This window comes from Giraffa tippelskirchi, chromosome 2 (assembly GCF_054371585.1).
Source record: "Giraffa tippelskirchi isolate mGirTip1 chromosome 2, T2T-mGirTip1v1.2.pri, whole genome shotgun sequence".
In the NCBI taxonomy this organism is placed as follows: domain Eukaryota; kingdom Metazoa; phylum Chordata; class Mammalia; order Artiodactyla; family Giraffidae; genus Giraffa; species Giraffa tippelskirchi.
Window position 1 is genome coordinate 70,130,329 of NC_137276.1, and position 19,447 is coordinate 70,149,775.

The following is a 19,447-nucleotide window of genomic DNA, read 5'->3' on the forward strand; positions in this document are numbered from 1 at the left end:
TCTTCAATTTGTGCAGTAAACATTCTGCACATTATGCAGCAGTGCTGGATGTGGAAAACTGACTAACTTACCAGTGTTTGGAACATAGTAAGCACATAAAAGTTTGGTTATATATGCTTTCAGTAAAAAATTACACAATAAAATAGTAAAATCTTCACAGGAAGAACTGAATAAGGTTGTCTATCTGTGTTACTAAACACAAAAATAAAAATATCTTTCCAGGTGACCTCTTCTTTGCCTACAAATAAATAAATTATATCTCTATAGAATTATAATTAAAGAATTCTAATTCTTCTGCATCCACCTAGATGTTTAGTGTGGAGAAGGCAATGGCACCCCACTCCAGTACTCTTGCCTGGAAAATCCCATGGACAGAGGAGCCTGGTAGGCTGGTAGGCCCTGGTAGGCTCCATGGGGTCGCTAGGAGTCAGACACGACTGAGTGACTTCACTTTCATGCATTGGAAAAGGAAATGGCAACCCACTCCAGTGTTCTTGCCTGCAGAATCCCAGGGACAGGGGAGCCTGGTGGGCTGCCGTCTATGGGGTCACACAGAGTCGGACACGACTGCAGCGACGGAGCAGCAGCAGCAGATGTTTAGTGGTTTTGGTCCTTTAAGGGTACTCTATGAAGTCTCCTCTAAATTGTAAGTCTTTCTAGGATTTGAAACAACACTGCTAGGTGGAGAGTAAATTAGAAAATTTAAGAGCTTAGAATAGATAAAATATTAATGTCTCAAGTTTTTCTTTTTTAAAAAATTATTTTTTGCATATGAGGAAGGGTATTCCTACTTCAAACACACACCCAGAGTCTGTATACACACAAAAAACAATAACAACTGCAGTAGCAACAATAATATTAAAATAGTACTAATAACTTTAGAAGTATTCTCTCCAGGCCAATGCCCAAAAAGATCTCTAAAATAAGCCCTATTTTTGTTTCATTAATAAATACAACATTGAATATGAAAAGCTATTATCACCATGCACAAAGTTAAACTTATGTAATTTTTATTGTTAATAATATACCATCTACACTGACATTTTCGAAACAAAAAATAGATTTGGTCCTCTGCCCAGGCAAAGTATGTCTCTTATAATTTCATCTGTATTGGTGAAGACACTTGGGATTTTCCCAGTTTTTTTCCCCACCTACTTGGTGACATCCAAAATACCCTGCACAGGGAGCATGGACTTCTGTTGTAAAAGCAACAAAAGAAGATAGAGAATTTTAGCACCCCTGGGACTGTATATGGAGAAAATGTTGTGAGTTCATAAAACCCTGTTTTCTTTTCTTCCTGTGTCCAAATAGAATGTTTTTTCCAACTTTATCTGCAGTTATCTATGTGTCTAGATTCTAGAACACAGGTAGTAGTGATATGTTCTAACTTTTATCCTCATCTCTAAACTTTCCCATGAAATCCTCACTCATTTTCCATGTCAGATGTCTGATTGCAATGAATTCTTCTGAGGGCTGTGCAGCCTTAGAGTTTAGGCTATCTTATAGTGAGAAGGAGTCTGAGTTCTTAAATGCCTGTGTGGAACATGAACCATCACCCCAAAATCCACCTTGACTGTGATATGCTAGAGGAATAACCTTTATTGTGTTTAGCCCTTAAGATACTTTTATGTTGTTCTGATAGCAGCCAGGCTCTTCTGAATAATATGGAATGAGAGGAGCAGAAATGAAAAAAATACATATACATATGCAATGTTCAGACAGTATTTTCCCGCTTTCATGGGGCAACACCTTTTTTCATACTTGAATCTCAAAAGATTCCTCAGGGTACTAATTACTCAGGATGATTGGTAGCTGATAATTCACTAGCTTATTTTCAAGGACTTTTATAGGGCCCTCAAAACTTGAGAATGACACTTTACAAGGGAAAGTAACATCCAGAGGGAGAGAGTTGACTAATTAAAGTTTCATATTTGAATAGTAGAGGAACAGTAGTCCTTGTTTGAGTCTGGTACCTCTCGTTATCTCGTCATTTTCAGCTGCTTCCATGATAATTACTTTTTTCTTTTGTATCTAAAGTCAGAATTACAAGTAAGAGAACTCTGCCCAGTACCCTTGTAGAGCTAAATCATTAATCTTGGGACATTTATAGCACCAAAAGATCTGTCATTAAATGTAATTCGACTCTCTGTATGGAGTTAAAGGACAACCTTGAACAACAATAACAAGTATACACAGACAAAACTTACAGGTTTATATTTGTATCATTTTTTTCTTAGTAAAATAATATTGTGGACAAGGCCGTACAGAGTTATATTGTCAGCAAGGAACTTAAGTCACTTTGTACTGTCTGTCAATTGCTATAATTCTCAAAAGAAAAATTCAAAGGATACATTTTTATAAAATATCCTTTGTAAAGGCATTAGAAAAATAAAAAAATAAAATTGGCTGAGCACCTAATGAGTGCCCAATATTGTGTAAAATACATATTTTTATGCATCCTGACTGTGTGGCAAGTAACACTATCATTACTTTAACAAAGAGACAATAAGCTCAGACCAACAAAGTATTTACCTAAACATTCATATCTAATAAGTATTAGGATGAAGACAAAATGTATTTCCCAAATCTATATTCATTTCACTCTACTTTATTGCAGCACTAAATTTGAGTGTTAGAATGAAATAACTGTCTAAACTAAATCTAAATAACTATGTCTAAAGCTGAGATTCTCAGGTAAGAAAATGATTTATAATATAGCGATCTATTTGTTATAAATAAAATCAGCATTCAGTCTCTTGTCTAGTATGACGTTTATAATAGTTGAGGTTTGAATTTAGTGATTAGAATCCAGGGAGGAAGAGAGAGGGTACTAAGATCGGTAATAAAAGTTGTAATATCTCAAGAAAGAAATCTCAAGACTGTAGGCTACTGGTGCTTTTTCAACAATTTGACAAAACTCAGAAACCCTATGTTATGTAGTTCATTTTTATTTTATTGGGACTGGGACACAGATTTGGTTTGTGTTCCTTGAGGTTGCTGTGTAGGAGCAAATCACTGGTGGGGAGCCACCTTGCCACCTAGTATCTAAGTCTAACCCTCCTGTTTGCTCTCTGTTTCAATCTTGGTAACTCCCACCAATGTCTAAGGAGATCTTTTAAAATATTTTAGTGTCATATTACTATATTTCATTGGAAATAGTGTAGACTGGTCATTACAAAAGATTCTATGGCCAGAATGCATGAGTTTGGATCCTGTCTCCAATACCTATTAGCTGTGTAACTTGAAAATATATGTATTTAATGTCTCCACCCCTCAAATGTCTCATCTGTAAAATAAGGATAATTTGAAACTCATGGGATAATTATAAAATTTAGTCTTTGTATGGGATAGTACTTGTGTGTATGTTCAGTTGCCCTGTCATGTCCAACTCTGTGACCCTGTGGACTGCAGCCTGTCTGACTCCTCTGTCCATTAGATTTTCCTGGCAAGAATACTGGAGTGCCATTTCCTCCTTGAGGGGTTATTCTCAATCCAGGGATCAAACCATCTCCTGCATCTCCAGTGGATTCTTTACTTCTGAGCCACGGGCTTCCCTTGGGGTAGTACCTTCAGCTGAGTTTAGTTAGGTCCCTCAGTCGTGCCTGACACTTTGCGACCCCATGGACTGCAGCACGCCAGGCTCCTCTGTCTTCCAGATATTGCTCAAACTCAAGTCTATTGAGTCAATGAAGTCATCCAATCATCTCATCCTTGTCACCACCTTCTCCTACTGCTCTCAACCTTTCCCAGCATCAAAGTCTTTTCCAATGAGTCGGCTCTTCACATCAGGTGGCCAACGTATTGGAGATTTAGGGGCTACAAAGTGCAAAAGATATAATTAACCCGTTTGTTTTATTTTTAATCAGTAGCAGAAAATGAAAGTCATTTCAAAGACGTTCTGTCCCTAAAAAAGATAAAATAAATCCTCAAAATTTCTATAATATGGTTCTGTTATTAAACCAGATTTCTAGTTAATTGAACTGTTACTGATGAGCTATATCATCTTCTTGTTTCTCATACTAATCAAGATAAAGAAAGGGGGAAGGGGATGGATGCCAAAACCTGAGAGAGGACAAGGAGAGGAGTGAGACTCAAGGTTGGGGCCAAATCTAAAATGGCTGAGAGGTTTGTGCTGCACCAGTAAATCAAGTTTCAACAGGTATCCCTTTCACTTGCATTAATAAAATTGTCAGTGGCCTCAACATCACTGGATTATTGCAGCCTTTCTCATTATACCTTCTAACATATAATTTAATGATTAACTGGCAAACTGTCTACTCCAGAGCTTGATCTGTCCTCCTTTTTGAAGAGATAGATTATTATTGTAACCACCATTTATGAAAGATTTCTGGCCTCTGGTTTCCTTAAAATATCTCCAAAGTCCACCCCCTCCTCCTATGGGTATCTTTCTTTGTAAGATCCAAACTCAATGATTTAAGATATAATTTGCTGACAGGAGATCCTGAGAACCCATTATAAAAATGAAGGCAGAAAACAACCTTTGAATGTATTTTCCAATTTAAAAAGGCTTCATTACATAGCACATTTCAGGCTGAGAATGTTAAAAATTTATCATAGTTTCAGTAATTGCCGCTTCCTCTGGAACTTGGCATAATGTGGAATCATTTGTAAAATGTATATTTTGTTTGGCAATCATTAGGAAGCTTGCCAGGCAACACATTTAATTAGGAGCATGAGGAAGAGAATAATTGTAGTCTGTCATAATATATTATTGTTACTTTTAAGTTCTACATGTGTTTAAGATAGTGGTCTCATAACAAGGTGTGTATTTAAAGTTTGAGGTAATTTCCTCTTCATCAGCCCAGGGTTTTATATGGGAAAATATATTATTTTGAGGGGAAGGGTACATTAGCTACACCCCTTAGATAGAATGCTTTGTCCATTGCTTAAGCTAAGTGAGCATTAGCCACTCTTCTTAGAAACAACCTTTGTCCATTGTTTAAGACCTTGAAAATTGATGCACTGCCTTTCGGGAACTTAGACAGCTTTATTGAAGTTTAACTTTCTCTGGAGATGCATAGGCATAATGAAATGCAGTGCCTTTCTTGAACATACCCATGTACATAACATCTAATCCTGACTGAAGTATAAAGTAAATTTGATAATAGCAACTCAAAAAAATTGTTAATAATGAATGGTGATTTTTTAGAGAAAATTCAAAGCAGCTTGTGTTGGCAGATTCAAAGAGAAGAAATATGATGATAACCATGTACTGAGGCCAGGTTTTCATCATCTTAAACAAGATGTTCCATTTTTACAGGAAAACTTGCTTATAATGAATTTGAGAGGCACTGTGAAAAAAAGTGCAGTGCAAGGGTCTTTTGGAAATACCAGTTACTATTGATTTGATGTTCAGGTTTTCTGGTGTACAATACTCTGATCATTTTCCTTTGCATGAATCCCTCTATCTTGTATTAGTATAGAATGGTCTCTTAAGTGAACAGAGATTTTTCTCTAACAACACATCTTATTAGGTTTAGCATTAAGGCATCTACCCTCAAGATAGGTCCAAGATGTAAATAAAATATTGGACAAATAGTTTTTATTCTGCTTCTTTTCAACTCCATTGAATTCTGGCCTCTCAGACTCTTCCTTTCCTCACCCTGACCAGCTTATTCCTTCTTCCTACCTTCCTCGCTCTTCTTGTTCCCTGCAAAGCATCAAAACAATTGCATTAGTGAGTGATTTCTTCAGGGTCCTATTCTCAGCTAGGAACAAAGAACAGCAACCACATAATTGGAAATGCCAGTATGTTGGCATTTAGTAGATGATTAGAAACTGGAAATAAGTGGAATAGTTTTAGGTGGATGGAACAGTGATGTTCATTCAGGTCAGTCATTCATGTATTTTTGAGGAATGAAAAGACAGAAAAACATCCCCTTATTCCACTCCAACTATTTAAGAAGTACACTTCTTCTTAACTATGTTGCACATCCTTAAATAAACCCAACTTTTATTGCATGGTATCAGAAAACAAAACTATCTTAAAATAACAACCACAAAAAGAAAAGCTCATTAAAACGCTTACTTCATTTAAAGCTATTTTTTTGAGAACTTTGTAGAAATTAACTCATGTGGTCCCCAGAATTACTCCATGTGGTGGGTGCTCCTATTATATATCACCAAGGAAACTAAGATATGAAGTGGATATTTATCTTGCTTGACTCACAAATAGTAAGAAGCAGCCTGTTTGGGGGAAACAGTCCAAGATAATGTGACTCCACTTTGCTGACAAAGGTCCATATAGTCAAAGCTATGGTTTTTCCAGTAATCATATACGGATGTAAGAATTGAACCAATTGAAGGCCAAGCACCAAATAAGTGATGCTTTCGAATTGTGATGCTAGAGACGACTCTTGAGAGTCCCTTGGACAGCAAGGAGCTCAAACCAGTCAGTTGTAAAAGTGATGCTTTCGAATTGTGATGCTAGAGAAGACTCTTGAGAGTCCCTTGGACAGCAAAGAGATCAAGCCAGTCAGTTGTAAATCAACCCTGATAATTCATTGGAAGAACTGATGCCGACTTCCAATACTTTGGCCACCTGATGCAAAGAGCTGACTCATTGGAAAAGACTCTGACGCTGAGAAAGATTGAAAGCAAAAGAAGAGTGTGCCAGAGAATGAGATGGTTAGATAGTATCAGTGGCTCAATAAACATGAATTTCAGCAAACTCTAGGAGACAGTGAAGCACAGGGAAGCCTGGTGTGTTGCAGTCCATGGGGTCACAAAGAGTTGAACACAATTTAATGACTGAACAACATCAGCAAGTATGATTTTACTTTGAACTAATTGTGGAGGAGAGTAAATTTGATAAAGAGCACTTAATCAAAAGACCATAAAAAAGGATTAAAAAGAGGAGGATTAAAAGCATATCTGCTAATCAAAATGTACTGTTAAACATATAAATTGTTAAAAATCTCATGTTTCCTCCTAGAATGAGGAAAATATCTTTGCCTTATGGGATTTGCATCCACCAAAAGGATCTCTATGCTGAGGTTTCTTGTAAGAAGTTCATGGGACTGAAGATCAAATGGAGTCCATCTTCTTGGCAGAATATCCTGAGTCTTAACACAATCAGTTCAGTTCAGTCGCTCAGTCGTGTCCGACTCTTTGCGACCCCATGAATTGCAGCATGCCAGGCCTCTCTGTCCATCACCAACTCCCGGAGTCTACCCAAACCCATGTCCATCGAGTCGGTGATGCCATCCAACCATCTCATCCTCTGTCGTCCCCTTCTCCTCCCGCCCCCAATCCTACCCAGCATTAGGGTCTTTTCCAATGAGTCAACCCTTCGCATGAGGTGGCCAAAGTATTGGAGTTTCAGCTTCAACATCAGACCTTCCAATGAACACCCAGGATTGATCTCTTTTAGGATGGATTGATTGGATCTCCTTGCAGTCCAAGGGACTCTCAAGAGTCTTCTCCAACACCACAGCTCAAAAGCATCAATTCTGCGGCGCTCAGCTTTCTTCATCGTCCAACTCTCACATCCATACATGACCACTGGAAAAACCATAGCCTTGACTAGACGGACTTTTGTTGGCAAAGTAATGTCTCTGCTTTTAAATATGCTATCTAGGTTGGCCATAACCTTCCTTCCAAGGAGTAAGCGTCTTTTAATTTCATGGCTGCAGTCATAGGTCTTCATTAAAAAAAAAAAATCATACTGGAATCTAACCAGGTCCTGTTTAAAACCAAAATATGGAAAGCCAGTGGGTTATACTTCGGGGTGCAAATCTGGGTGTGTATTTGTTTCTTAGCATGAACCACTGCAACAAACATGCATTCTTTTACTTTAAGGGGCAAAGGACCACTGAAACATACAACTGATGTGATCTATGCAGCTAAAATGATATCAGAATCAGGATCAAGGATGGATGTCCTTGCTCGGCAGATTGCCAACCAGGTGAGTTCTCTATAAATGAATGTAATGAAAGTCCATGCTAATTGCTTTCTGTCATTTGATATTGATTAGAACAAAGTTGAATATTTACTCTGTTAGACTGGTTTTTCCTAAACTATTATTGAATTATTTTTTGCATAATTAATACACAACTAATGGAAAATTTATTCTGAGACAATTATTTATTGAGGCTCTATTATTATTATTACTATCATCATGATCATTATTATTATTTAGGGCTTGATTAGTCAAACATTTTTTGAGCTTTAAATATATTCAAATTATTCTAAATTATCACCTTCTGAGTTTCAAATATACTCAAATTATTTTAATTGGCTGTAATACCCAATGTTAGTATTTTTTTCCTTAATACCTTGGATTTCTTATTTTTGCTCTTTAAAAATCAGTACTTTTCAAAATTATCTTGGGTTTTCTGTGTTAGTAATATGCTCTTATATTCTACATAAAACTCCAAGACAAATTGTAATTAGTAAAATAATGAAGTGAAGATTTAAAATGTAGGAAGTGTATAATCCTTATAGATGCTCCCAATACTTGGTTTGTTTTCTTTAGATTTCTCATGTCTCTATTCTAGTTTTCTAAGATGCAGCTACATCATTAGAGTTACCTTTTGCTTAGGTATCTTTTGCTTAACTTTAATTGAAAAATCTGTCAGTCTCTTTAGTTAATGTATTTAGATATTCAGTTAATATTTCAGACTGAGATATAATATTCCTTGGTAGGTTTTATATTATTCAACCCCATAATAAATGTTTGGGGGCTTCCCTGGTAATTCAGCTGGTAAAGAATCCTCCTGCAATGCAGGAGACCCTGGTTCAATTCCTGGGTCAGGAAGATCCCCTGGAGAAGGGATAGGCTACCCACTCCAGTGTTTTGGGCTTCCCTGGTGGCTCAGATGGTAAAGAATGCACTGCAATGTGGGAGACCTGGGTTTGATCTCTGGGTTGGGATGATCTCCTGGAGGAGGACATGGCAACCCACTCCAGTACTCTTGCTTGGAGAATCCCCATGGACAGAGAAGCCTGGCGGGCTACAATCCATAGGGTCAAAAAGAGTCAGACACAACTAAGTGACTAAGCATAGCACAATACATATTCATGCCCCTTTGGTGAAAAAAGCACTTTTCTTTTCTCATCTGAAACTATTTCATATTTTTCTTACATATATACTATAAGAGAAACTTTATCAGGCTGCTTCTTATTATTTAACCTTTTTATCCTCCTTTTCTTGGAACTTGAACGTTCTCTTCTTAGATATTATATTTTGGGAGATGAAGGAGGAAAAATAAAGAAAAAATAATAACAGACAAATATTTTAAAGCATTCATGAAAATATATATTCATATATGTAGTAGATATGTTTTTCAGTATCTTGCTACTTTAAGCATTGTGAGCATTTTATTAACCCTTTTAATATTCAGCCTTTACAGTTAAAAAACAAACTCTATTGTAACATAATTCAAAATCTATTATGAATAAATGACTGAAGCCCAGGTTATGATTATGCTTCAGATATTGTTTGATAGAATAACAAAAATTTAGACAAAAATAATTATTGAAATTGTTTGTGAAATAAAAGTTAATAATATAAATCAGCAAGGTAATTTTTACATTGTCAATGGTATGAAAAAAATCTTCCAGAACATGGTGTATGTGCTTAGTTGCTCAGTTGTGTCTGACTCTTTGCGACCCCATGGACTACAGCATGCCAGGCTCCTCTGTCCATGGAATTCCCCAGGCAAGGGTAATGAAGTGGGTTGCCATTCCCTTCTCCAGGGGATCTCCCCAACCCAGGAACTGAACCTGGGTCTCCTGCATTGCAGGCAGATTCTTTACCAATTGAGCCACCAGGAACGTCAGACCCATTGCTTGATTTTAATTTTGAACAATCTGATAGCTCAAAAAATTTTAACAACTTTATGATACTTTACAGTCTGCATTTTGCTAGAGTGTCAGAAGGTCAAACATTCATCAATTTCCAATTCCATCCAACATGGACTTGTGAGATATATATATATATATATATATATATATATGGGCCAATTTCATTTCATTCTATTAAGTTTCAAAGTTCATATGTAGATTAGAATGAAATCAGATTGATGGAGGCTTATATTCAGCCTTCCTGGATTTTTTTTAAACCCTTCTTCCCTGCCTTATTCCGTTAAACATAAGTTTATTGTGTTTGTTGTTGTTGTTCAATCACTAAGTCATCTCAGACTCTACAATCACATGGACTGTAGCACACCAGGCTGCCTTGTCCTTCACTATCTCCCAGATATTGCTCAAACTCATGTCCATTGAGTCAGTGATGCCATCCAATCATTTCATCTTCTGTTGCCCCTTTCTCCTCCTGCCCTCAATCTTTTCTAGCATCAGGGTCTTTTCGAAAGAGTCAGCTCTTCACATCAGGAGTCCAAAGTATTGGAACTTCAGCTTCAGCCTCAGTCCTTCCAATTAATATTCAGGGTTGATTTCCTTTAGGATTGACTGAAGTGATCTTGCTGACCAAGGGACTCTCAGGAGTCTTCTCCAACATGACAATATGAAAGCATCAGTTCTTCAGTGCTCAGCCTTCTTTATGGTCCAACTCTCACATCCGTACATGACTACTGGAAAAACCATAACTCTGACTAGATGGACCTTTGTTGGCAAAGTAATGTCTCTGCTTTTCAATATGCTGCCTAGGTTTGTCATAGTTTTGCTTCCAAGGAGCAAGCATCTTTTGATTTTATGGCTGCAATCACCATCAGCAGTGATTTTGGAGCCCAAGAAAATAAAGTCTGTCACTGCTTCCACTGTGTTTCCCCATCTAATTGCCATGAAGTGATGGGACTGGATGCCATAATCTTAGTTTTTTGAATGTTGAGTTTTAAGCCAACTTTTTCACTTTCTTTCACTTTCATCAAGAGGCTCTTTAGTTCTTTGCCTTCTGCCATAAGGGTGGTATCACCTGCATATCTGAGGTTATTGATATTTCTCCCAGCAATCTTGATTCCAGCTTGTGCTTTATCCAGTCCAGCATTTTGTATGATGTACTCTGCATGTAAGTTAAGTAAGCAGGTGTCAATATACAGCCTTGACATATTCCTCTCCCAATTGTGAACCAGTCCATTGTTCCATGTCCAATTCTAACTGTTGCTTCTTGACCTGCATACAGATTTCTCAGGAGAGAAGTCAGGTGATCTAGTATTCCCATCTCTAAGAATTTTGTTGTGATCCACATAGTCAAAGGATTTAGTGTAGTCAATGAAACAGAAGTAGATGTTTTTCTGGAATTACCTTGCTTTATCTGTGATCCAGCAGATGTTGGCAATTTGATCTCTGATTCCTCTATCTTTTCTGAATCCATCATGTACGTCTGAAAGATCTCCATTCATAGACTGCTGAAGCCTAGCTTGATTTTGAGCATATTGAGGAGGATTTTGAGCATTACCTTTCTTGTGTGTGAAATGAGCACAATTGTACAGTAGTTTGAACATTCTTCAGCTCTGACCTTTGGGATTAGAATGATAATTGACTTTTCCAGCTATGACCACTACTGAGCTTTCCAAATTTGCAGACATGCTGAGTGCAGCACTTTAACAGTGTCATCTTTGAGGATTTTAAATAGCTCGGCTGGATTGCCATCACCTCCACTAGCTTTGTTCATAGTGATGCTTCCTTAGGTCCACTTAACTTCACACTGCAGGATATCTGGCTCTAGGTGAGTGATCACACTATCATGATTATCTTGGTCATTAAAACCTTTTTTGTATAGTTCTTCTGTGTATTCTTGCCACCTCTTCTTAATCTCTTCTGCTTCTGTTAGGTCTTTGCCGTTTCTGATATTTATTGTACCCATCTTTGCATGAAATGTTCCCTTGGTATCTGTAATGTCCTTGAAGAGATCTCTAGTCTTTCCCATTCTATTGTTTTCCTCTATTTCTTTGCATTGTTTCTTAAGAAGGCTTTTTTTCTCTCCTTGCAATTCTTTGAAACTCTGCGTTCAGAAGAGTATATCTTTCTCTTTCTCCTTTGCCTTTCACCTCTCTTATTTTCTCAGCTATTTGTAAAGCCTCCTCAGACAACCACTTTGCCTTCTTTCATTTCTTTTACTTGGGGATGATTTTGGTCACCACCTCCTGTATAGTATTATGAACTTCTATCCATAGGTTTCAGGTACTCTGTCTACTGCATCGAATCCTTTGAATCTATTTGTCACCTCCACTGTATAATCATAAGGTATTTGATTTAAGTCATAACCTGAATGGCCTAGTAGTTTTCTCTACTTTCTTCAGTTTAAGCCTGAATTTTGCAATAAAGAGCTCATGATCTGAGCCATAGTCAGGTCATATCTATTTTGCTGACTGTATAGAGCTTTTCCATCTTTGGCTGAAAAGATTTTAATCAATCGATTTCAATATTGGCCATCTGGTGATGTCCACGTGTAGAGCATCTCTTATGTTATTGGAGGAGGTAGTTTGCTGTGACCAGTGTGTTTTCTTGACAAAACTGTTAGCCTTTGCCCTTTGCCATTTTGTACTCCAAGTCCAAACTTGCCTGTTCATCCAGGTATCCCTTTTGTATTCCAAGGACATCTTTTTTGGTATTAGTTCTAGAAAGTCTTGTAGATCTTCATAGCACCATTTGACTTCAGCTTCTTAGGCATTAGAGGTTGAGGATTACTCTGATGTTGAATGGTTTGCCCTGGAATTGAATCGAGATCATTCTATCATTTTTGAGATTGTACCTAAGAGTTTGAGACTGTACCTAAGAACTGCAGTCTTTTTTGACTATGAGGGCTACTCCATTTCTTCTGAGGGATTCTTTCCCACAGTAGTAGATATAATGAATGATATAATGATAGTCTGAGTTAAATTTATCTAATCCTGTCCTCTTTAGTTCACTGATTCCTAAACTGTTTGTGTTCACTGTTGTCATCTTCTTCTCAACCATGTCTAATTTACCATAATTCATGGACCTATCATTCCAGGTTCCTATGCAATATTCTTCTTTACCACATCAGACTCTACTTTCACCACCAGACACATCCACAACTGAGCATAGTTTCTACTTTGGGCCAGCCACTTCATTCTTTCTGGAGCTATTTCTCCAGTCTTCCCCAGTAACGTATTGGATACCTTCCATCCTGCAGGGTTCATCTTCCAGTGTCATATCTTTCTGCCTTTTCATACTGTTCATCAGATTTTCAAGACAAGAATTACTGAAGTAGTTTGCCATTACCATCTCCAGTGGACCACATTTTGTCAGAATTCTCCACCATGACCTGTCCATCTTGGATGACTCTGCAGGGCAATGCTCATAGCTTCATTGAGTTACACAAGGCTATGATCCAAGTGATCATTTTGTTTAGCTTTCTGTAATTGTGATTGTTGTTCTTGAGGTGGTGGGATTGCAGTTCTCACTTCTTCTATCTACCCTCTGATGGATGAGGATAAGAGGCTTGTTTAAGCTTCTTGATGAGAGGAACTGGCTGTGTGTCTTGCTCTGGTGGGTAGGGCCAGGCTAAATACATCTTTAATCCATTATCTGCTGATGGGTGGGTCAGTGTTTCCTCCTTGTTAGTTGTTTGATCTGAGGTGACCCAGTCCTAAAGTCTACAGGCTCTCTGGTAGGACTATTGGCAACCTCCAAGAGGACTTATTCCAACATTCTTGTCCCAGGACTGCTGCTGCCATTGCCCCTGTCCCCATGACAGGCCACTACCAACCCACACCTCTATAGGAGACAGGAGACCCTCAAACACTCACAGGCAGGTCTGACTCAGTCTCCTTTGATGTCACTGCTCCTTTTGCCTGGTTCCTGGTGCACATAAGGGTTTGTTTGTGCCCTCCAACAGTCTCTGTTTCCCCCCTTTCTGTGGAAGTTCTGTAATCAAATCCTGCTTGCCTTCAAAGTCAGATTCCCTGGTAATTCATACTCCCTTTGCCAGATCCCCAGGTTGAGAAATCTGATATGGGGCCTAGTACCTTCACAACACTGTGAGAACTTCCTTGGTATTATTGTTCTCCATTTTGTCGTTTGCCCACCCCACAATACTCCCATACTAGTTATTGTATATTACCATACGCAACTTACTGCTTTGGTATTGCCATTAGGTAACTAGGAAGAGATGAATGAAAATCTCCTCTTTTAGCATATAGAAGCTTCATCTATACTTGTCCCAATCACCCAACTTTTCTTGAGTTTTATCAGTTCAGTTCAGTCGCTCAGTCATGTCCAACTCTTTGCGACCCCATGGACTGCAGCACGCCAGGCCTCCCTAATTGTGTTGAGATGCTATGGTAATTGCATATGCCATCTGAGACCATGTTGTTTAAGTCTTATAGACCTCTGGTACAAATCCTATCTCCATTAGCCAGATTATTCCTGAGGGTCAGAATGTTGTTACTTATCACAATTAGTAAACATTTTTCTCATGAATAAAGAGGATGACAAATTGAAGAAGCAGCCATCTTAGAAATCTAGGATTCCAAACTATTGGAACATATCTCTTTCTATTCTTTGACTCTTCACTGCAATTCATCATGTTAGCAGATATTCTAAATTAGATGAAGTAGCTAATGCCTCACACGGTAGGAATAATACATTGAAAGATCTCAGTTACAAAAGCAACCTATCACAAACAGAAAAGTGATGAATAGGAAACACAATAAAAATAAATATCTGCCAAAGTGTTTTGCACAGGAAGAGGACAAAATTGGACTTTGTGACTCCTGAATGTTGTGTCTGAAACCTAATACTCCTTCAATGTAAATTTTCCAATACAAAGATATCCAGATTATTGACTGGGTACTCCCACCTAATCATAACTAGACACAATTAAAATGAATTTTCAGTGTTAAATATATTGAAAACCAATGCTAATTTAAGAAGTTCAGTTCAGTTCAGTTGCTCAGTCGTGTCCGACTCTGCAACCCCATGAACCACAGCACGCCAGGCCTCCCTGTCCATCACCAACTCCCGGAGTCCACCCAAACCCATGTTCATTGAGTCAGTGATGCCATCCAACCATCAATTTAAGAAAGTGACATTTAAAAAAACAAAATGAAGAATTGCAAGGCAAATCGTACCTGATACACTCACCTATGAACAAAACAATCTGCAAGTATGTTGATATTTTGACAAAATATTGTTGGTGACTAGCCTGATTTGAATTGTTTCCTACTGACATTCTGAGAGTTAAAACATGTAATAAAACTACACTAAAAAGAAGCTTCTGAAACATTCATTATATCATTCTAACATGTCTGTTAAGGATAAAACTCTCAGATGCATCTTGTGACAGTATTTGTATTTTGACACTGTTATTTGCCTGAAATTTATTTTGAGCAGAGAAGTTAATACCTCAATTTGTTCTCCAGGTTAATGAACCTTTACTTTATAAAAATGAATGCATAGCAAGTTCTCAGGATTAAACAGGAATAGACAAATACTGAAATATTTTATTTGTTTGCATCCTTGAAGTAATAGTCTCCTGTTAGAAGGCATGCTGTTTTAATACTTTTTAGTAGATCTTTGTAATTTTTTATTTTAAATTAGTTTATCTATTTTTTTAATTAGTTTATTTTCTATTTTTTAACTTTACAATATTGTATTTGTTTTGCATACACTGACATGAATCCACCATGGGTGTACATGTTTTCCCCTTCCAGAACCCTTCTTCCACATCCCTCCCCATCCCATCCCTCCAGGTCATCCCGGTGCTCCACCCTGGAGCACCCTGTATCATGTGTTGAACCTGAACTGGCAATTCATTTCACATATGATAATTTACATGCTTCAATGCCATTCTCCCGTATCATCCCGCCCTCGCCCTCTCCCATAGTTCTATTTACTGTTCTATTTATCCATAACACTGCTCTATTTATCTGTGTCTCTTTTGATGTCTCGCATACAAGGTTATGTTTACTGATTAACTAAATACCATATATATGTGTTAGTATACTGTATTGGTGTTTTTCTTTCTGGCTTACTTCACTCTGTATAATAGGCTCCAGTTTCATCCACCTCATTAGAACTGATTCGAATATATTCTTTTTAATGGCTGAGTAATATTCCATTGTGTATATGTACCACAGCTTCCTTATCCATTCGTCTGCTGATGGGCATCTAGGCTGCTTCCATGTCCTGGCTATTATAAACAGTGCTGTGATGAACATTGGGTACACGTGTCTCTTTCAATTCTGGTTTGTTTCCTCAGTGTGTATGCCCAGCAGTGGGATTGCTGGGTCATATGGCAGTTCTATTTCCAGTTTTTTGAGGAATCTCCACACTGTTCTCCATAGTGGCTGTACTAGTTTGCATTCCCACCAACAGTGTAAGAGGGTTCCCTTTTCTCCACACACTCTCCAGCATTTATTGCTTGTAGTCTTTTGGATAGCAGCCATTCTGATGGGTGTGAAATGGTACCTCATTGTGGTTTTTATTTGCATTTCTCTGATAGTGAGTGATGCTGAGCATCTTTTCAAGTGTTTGTTAGCCATCTGTATGTCTTCTTTGGAAAAATGTCTGTTTAGTTCTTTGGCCCACTTTTTGATTGGGTCGTTTATTTTTCTGGAATTGAGCTACAGGAACTGCTTGTATATTTTTGAGATTAATTCTTTGTCCATTGCTTCATTTGCTATTATGTTCTCCCATTCCGAAGGCTGTCTTTTCACCTTGCTTATAGTTTCCTTTGTTATGCAAAAGCTTTTAATTTTAATTAGGTCCCATTTGTTTATTTTTGCTTTTATTTCCAATATTCTGGGAGGTGGGTCATAGAAGATTCTGCTGTGGTTTATGTCAGAGAGTGTCTTGCCTATATTTTCCTCTAGGAGTTTTTATATCTTTGTAATTTTCTCATTAAAGTGAATGAAGTCTCTCAGTCGTGTCCAACTCTTTGCGACCCCATGGATTGTAGCCCATGGAATTTTCCAGGCAAGAGTACTGGAGTGGGTTGCCAGTTCCTTCTCCAGGGGATCTTCCTGACCCAGGGATCAAACCCAGGTCTCCTGTATTGAAGGCAGAGGCTTTCTTATTAAAACAAATTCTTAAATGCTTTGAAGGCGATTATATATTGTTTTATTTCATGTATGCAAAACTATAGCCCTAACTACCAAAAATAAGGTGTTTCAGGGTCTAGGAGGAGGGAGCTATTGGGTATAAGAGGAGAATAAGCAAGAAGAGTAATGTTTCTTCTTACAAAGTTCTGGCTGAGTTAACCAAAATTTCCCCCAAAATCAAAATTTGTCTGCATTATCTTTCCACCATTGTTTCCACATACATATTCTTTATAAAGGATAAAACATTCTTCTAAGTTTATTTCTATCCAAGTAGCACTTGAGTTGACAAGTTTCAGGTTTTGGGGAGAGACATGATGTTTTGGGGTTGTAATCTAATACATAGGGAAGTCAGTCCTGAGAATTTCTCATTGAAGTCAGCAGAAAGCTAAAAGTAGGTTATACCAGAACTTTACACCTATTAATACTAAAGGAAAGGAGCTTTGATGAAGATGGGAAATATCTTTGTCTTTCATCGTTATTAGTGTTCAAAATATATATTGCTGATAGCATTTTCTCAATGGTTGTATGCTCAAACCAAGTTGAAACTAAAAATGGATTTGAAGCAGGCTTAACCTCATAACAATTTAAGTATAAATAAGTTCATTTCAGTTCAATTCAGTTCAGTCACTCAGTCATGTCCGACTCTTTGCGACCCCATGAACTGCAGCACACCAGGCCTCCCTGTCCATTACCAACTCCCAGAGTCTACCCAAACCCACGTCTGTTGAGTCAGTGATGCCATCCAACCATCTCATCCTCTGTCGTCCTCTTCTCCTCCTGCCCTCGATCTCTCCCAGCATCAGGGTCTTTTCAAATGAGTCAGCTCTTTGCATCAGGTGGCCAAACTATTGGAGTTTCAGCTTCAACATCAATGAACACCCAGGCCTGATCTCCTTTAGGATGGACTGGTTGGATCTCCTTGCAGTCCAAGGGACTCTCAAGAGTCTTCTCCAACACCACAGTTCAAAAGCATCAATTCTTCGGCATTCAGCTTTCTTCACCGTCCGACTCTCACATCCATACATGACTACTGGAAAAGGATATATGACAAAATCTAAGCAGCATATATAAGGTCTGGTAAAACAACACTTATGCATGGAAAAATGCCAAACTATAATTTCCCAAATAAAACTCTCACAAGTCAGCACCCCCAACCTAGACCATATAGTGTTGTCCTCCAGCCCATCCTAAAATTTTTCCACTGTTATTTTTTTTGCTTGTCTGTTTATTTGTTTGTTTGTTTTACCATACCCTTCACTTCTGTGTTTTAGAAACCTTAGTTTACTAAAGAGCAGCAATGATAGGTGCAATAGAGAAGAGAAATGTTCCAAGTATACTGAGATTTGTGGATGTAGAATCATCGCAAATTAATGACTGGCCAAATTCATTAGATGAGCAAGATGAAGGAAGCACTCTTAATTTAGATAGTTAATAGACTAGGAAAAATGTTAGGCAACATGGAGTGTGAGATAGTTGAGGGCTATATGTGTTGAGAGTGAAATGTTGATAAGACCATGAAATGGGCTGGTTAAATACAATATGTACATGGACTTTCTGAAGACAGGGCTGGATGATAGAGATTTAGTCATGATTATTTTATAAGTGATAGATGAAGCCAGAGTAGCATATACTATTACCCAAGTAGAGGCTGAGAGTGAAAAGATGCCCAAGAATGGAAACTCAGGACACCAATAGGGGTGACATTGAAAATTTAAAAAAAAAACAAAACATGTTCATGATTACGAGGAGAGAAAGATGGAATTACAGTGTTGAGGGAGGGATTTTGTTTTGAAGGACTTTACGTTGAGAGATTCAAGGATAGAATAAGACATTAAGAATACAGAAAAAAGATGGGATCCCTGATGATCTGTGACTCTGAGGAAGGTGAAACGAGATAGCCTCTGGGCTGGAGTATAGGTGGAGAAATGAGCCTTGTGGGAAGAGAAAGGTCATGGACAAAAAGTGCTTCTGCTATCACTAATTGCTTAAAATTTCTATTCTAGAAATTCACAGTGACACCTAATACTTTTCCTTAGCAAACTTTGCCAGCTAGCAGAATTTAAACTATTGTCTATAATTTCAAAAATCATTTTAAATATGTCTTAAATAAAGTTTATACTCTATTATGGGCAAAAAAAAGCGCTAAACTTATAGAATAAAGGTTTGTAAAAGTATTAATTTTGCTAATTCATCCTTAAAATTCAAACTGAAAGGTAATAAATATTCTTCACTTTTCCTCTTGTTGCTAAATGATATATTCTCTATTGGTACAAAACATCTTAACTAGAAGAGTGAAAGCCAGTTTAATGTGACAAAACCACTTAAACTGACATGTCATCTGCTTGTCCATAGTGAGTGTCCTGGTGGTTGTAAAACTTAAATTAAATAAAAAATCCATGCATTGAAACACAAACACAAAACACAAACTAGGACTAGTTAACATTTCCTATCTTAAT

The 19,447-nt window shown here is 37.6% G+C and overlaps 1 protein-coding gene across 11 annotated transcripts in view; it reads left to right on the forward strand.

The window, feature by feature from the left end:
* The window catches only part of CTNNA3 (catenin alpha 3), a 1,864,976-nt gene that overhangs the window by 1,770,097 nt on the left and 75,432 nt on the right, over nt 1-19,447 (forward strand). For all 11 annotated transcript variants that reach the window (XM_081568943.1, XM_081568944.1, XM_081568945.1 and 8 more), the window contains one exon: nt 7,822-7,927. In XM_081568943.1, coding sequence (XP_081425069.1) covers nt 7,822-7,927 — 106 coding nt within the window. The remainder of the gene's footprint in view (nt 1-7,821; nt 7,928-19,447) is intronic.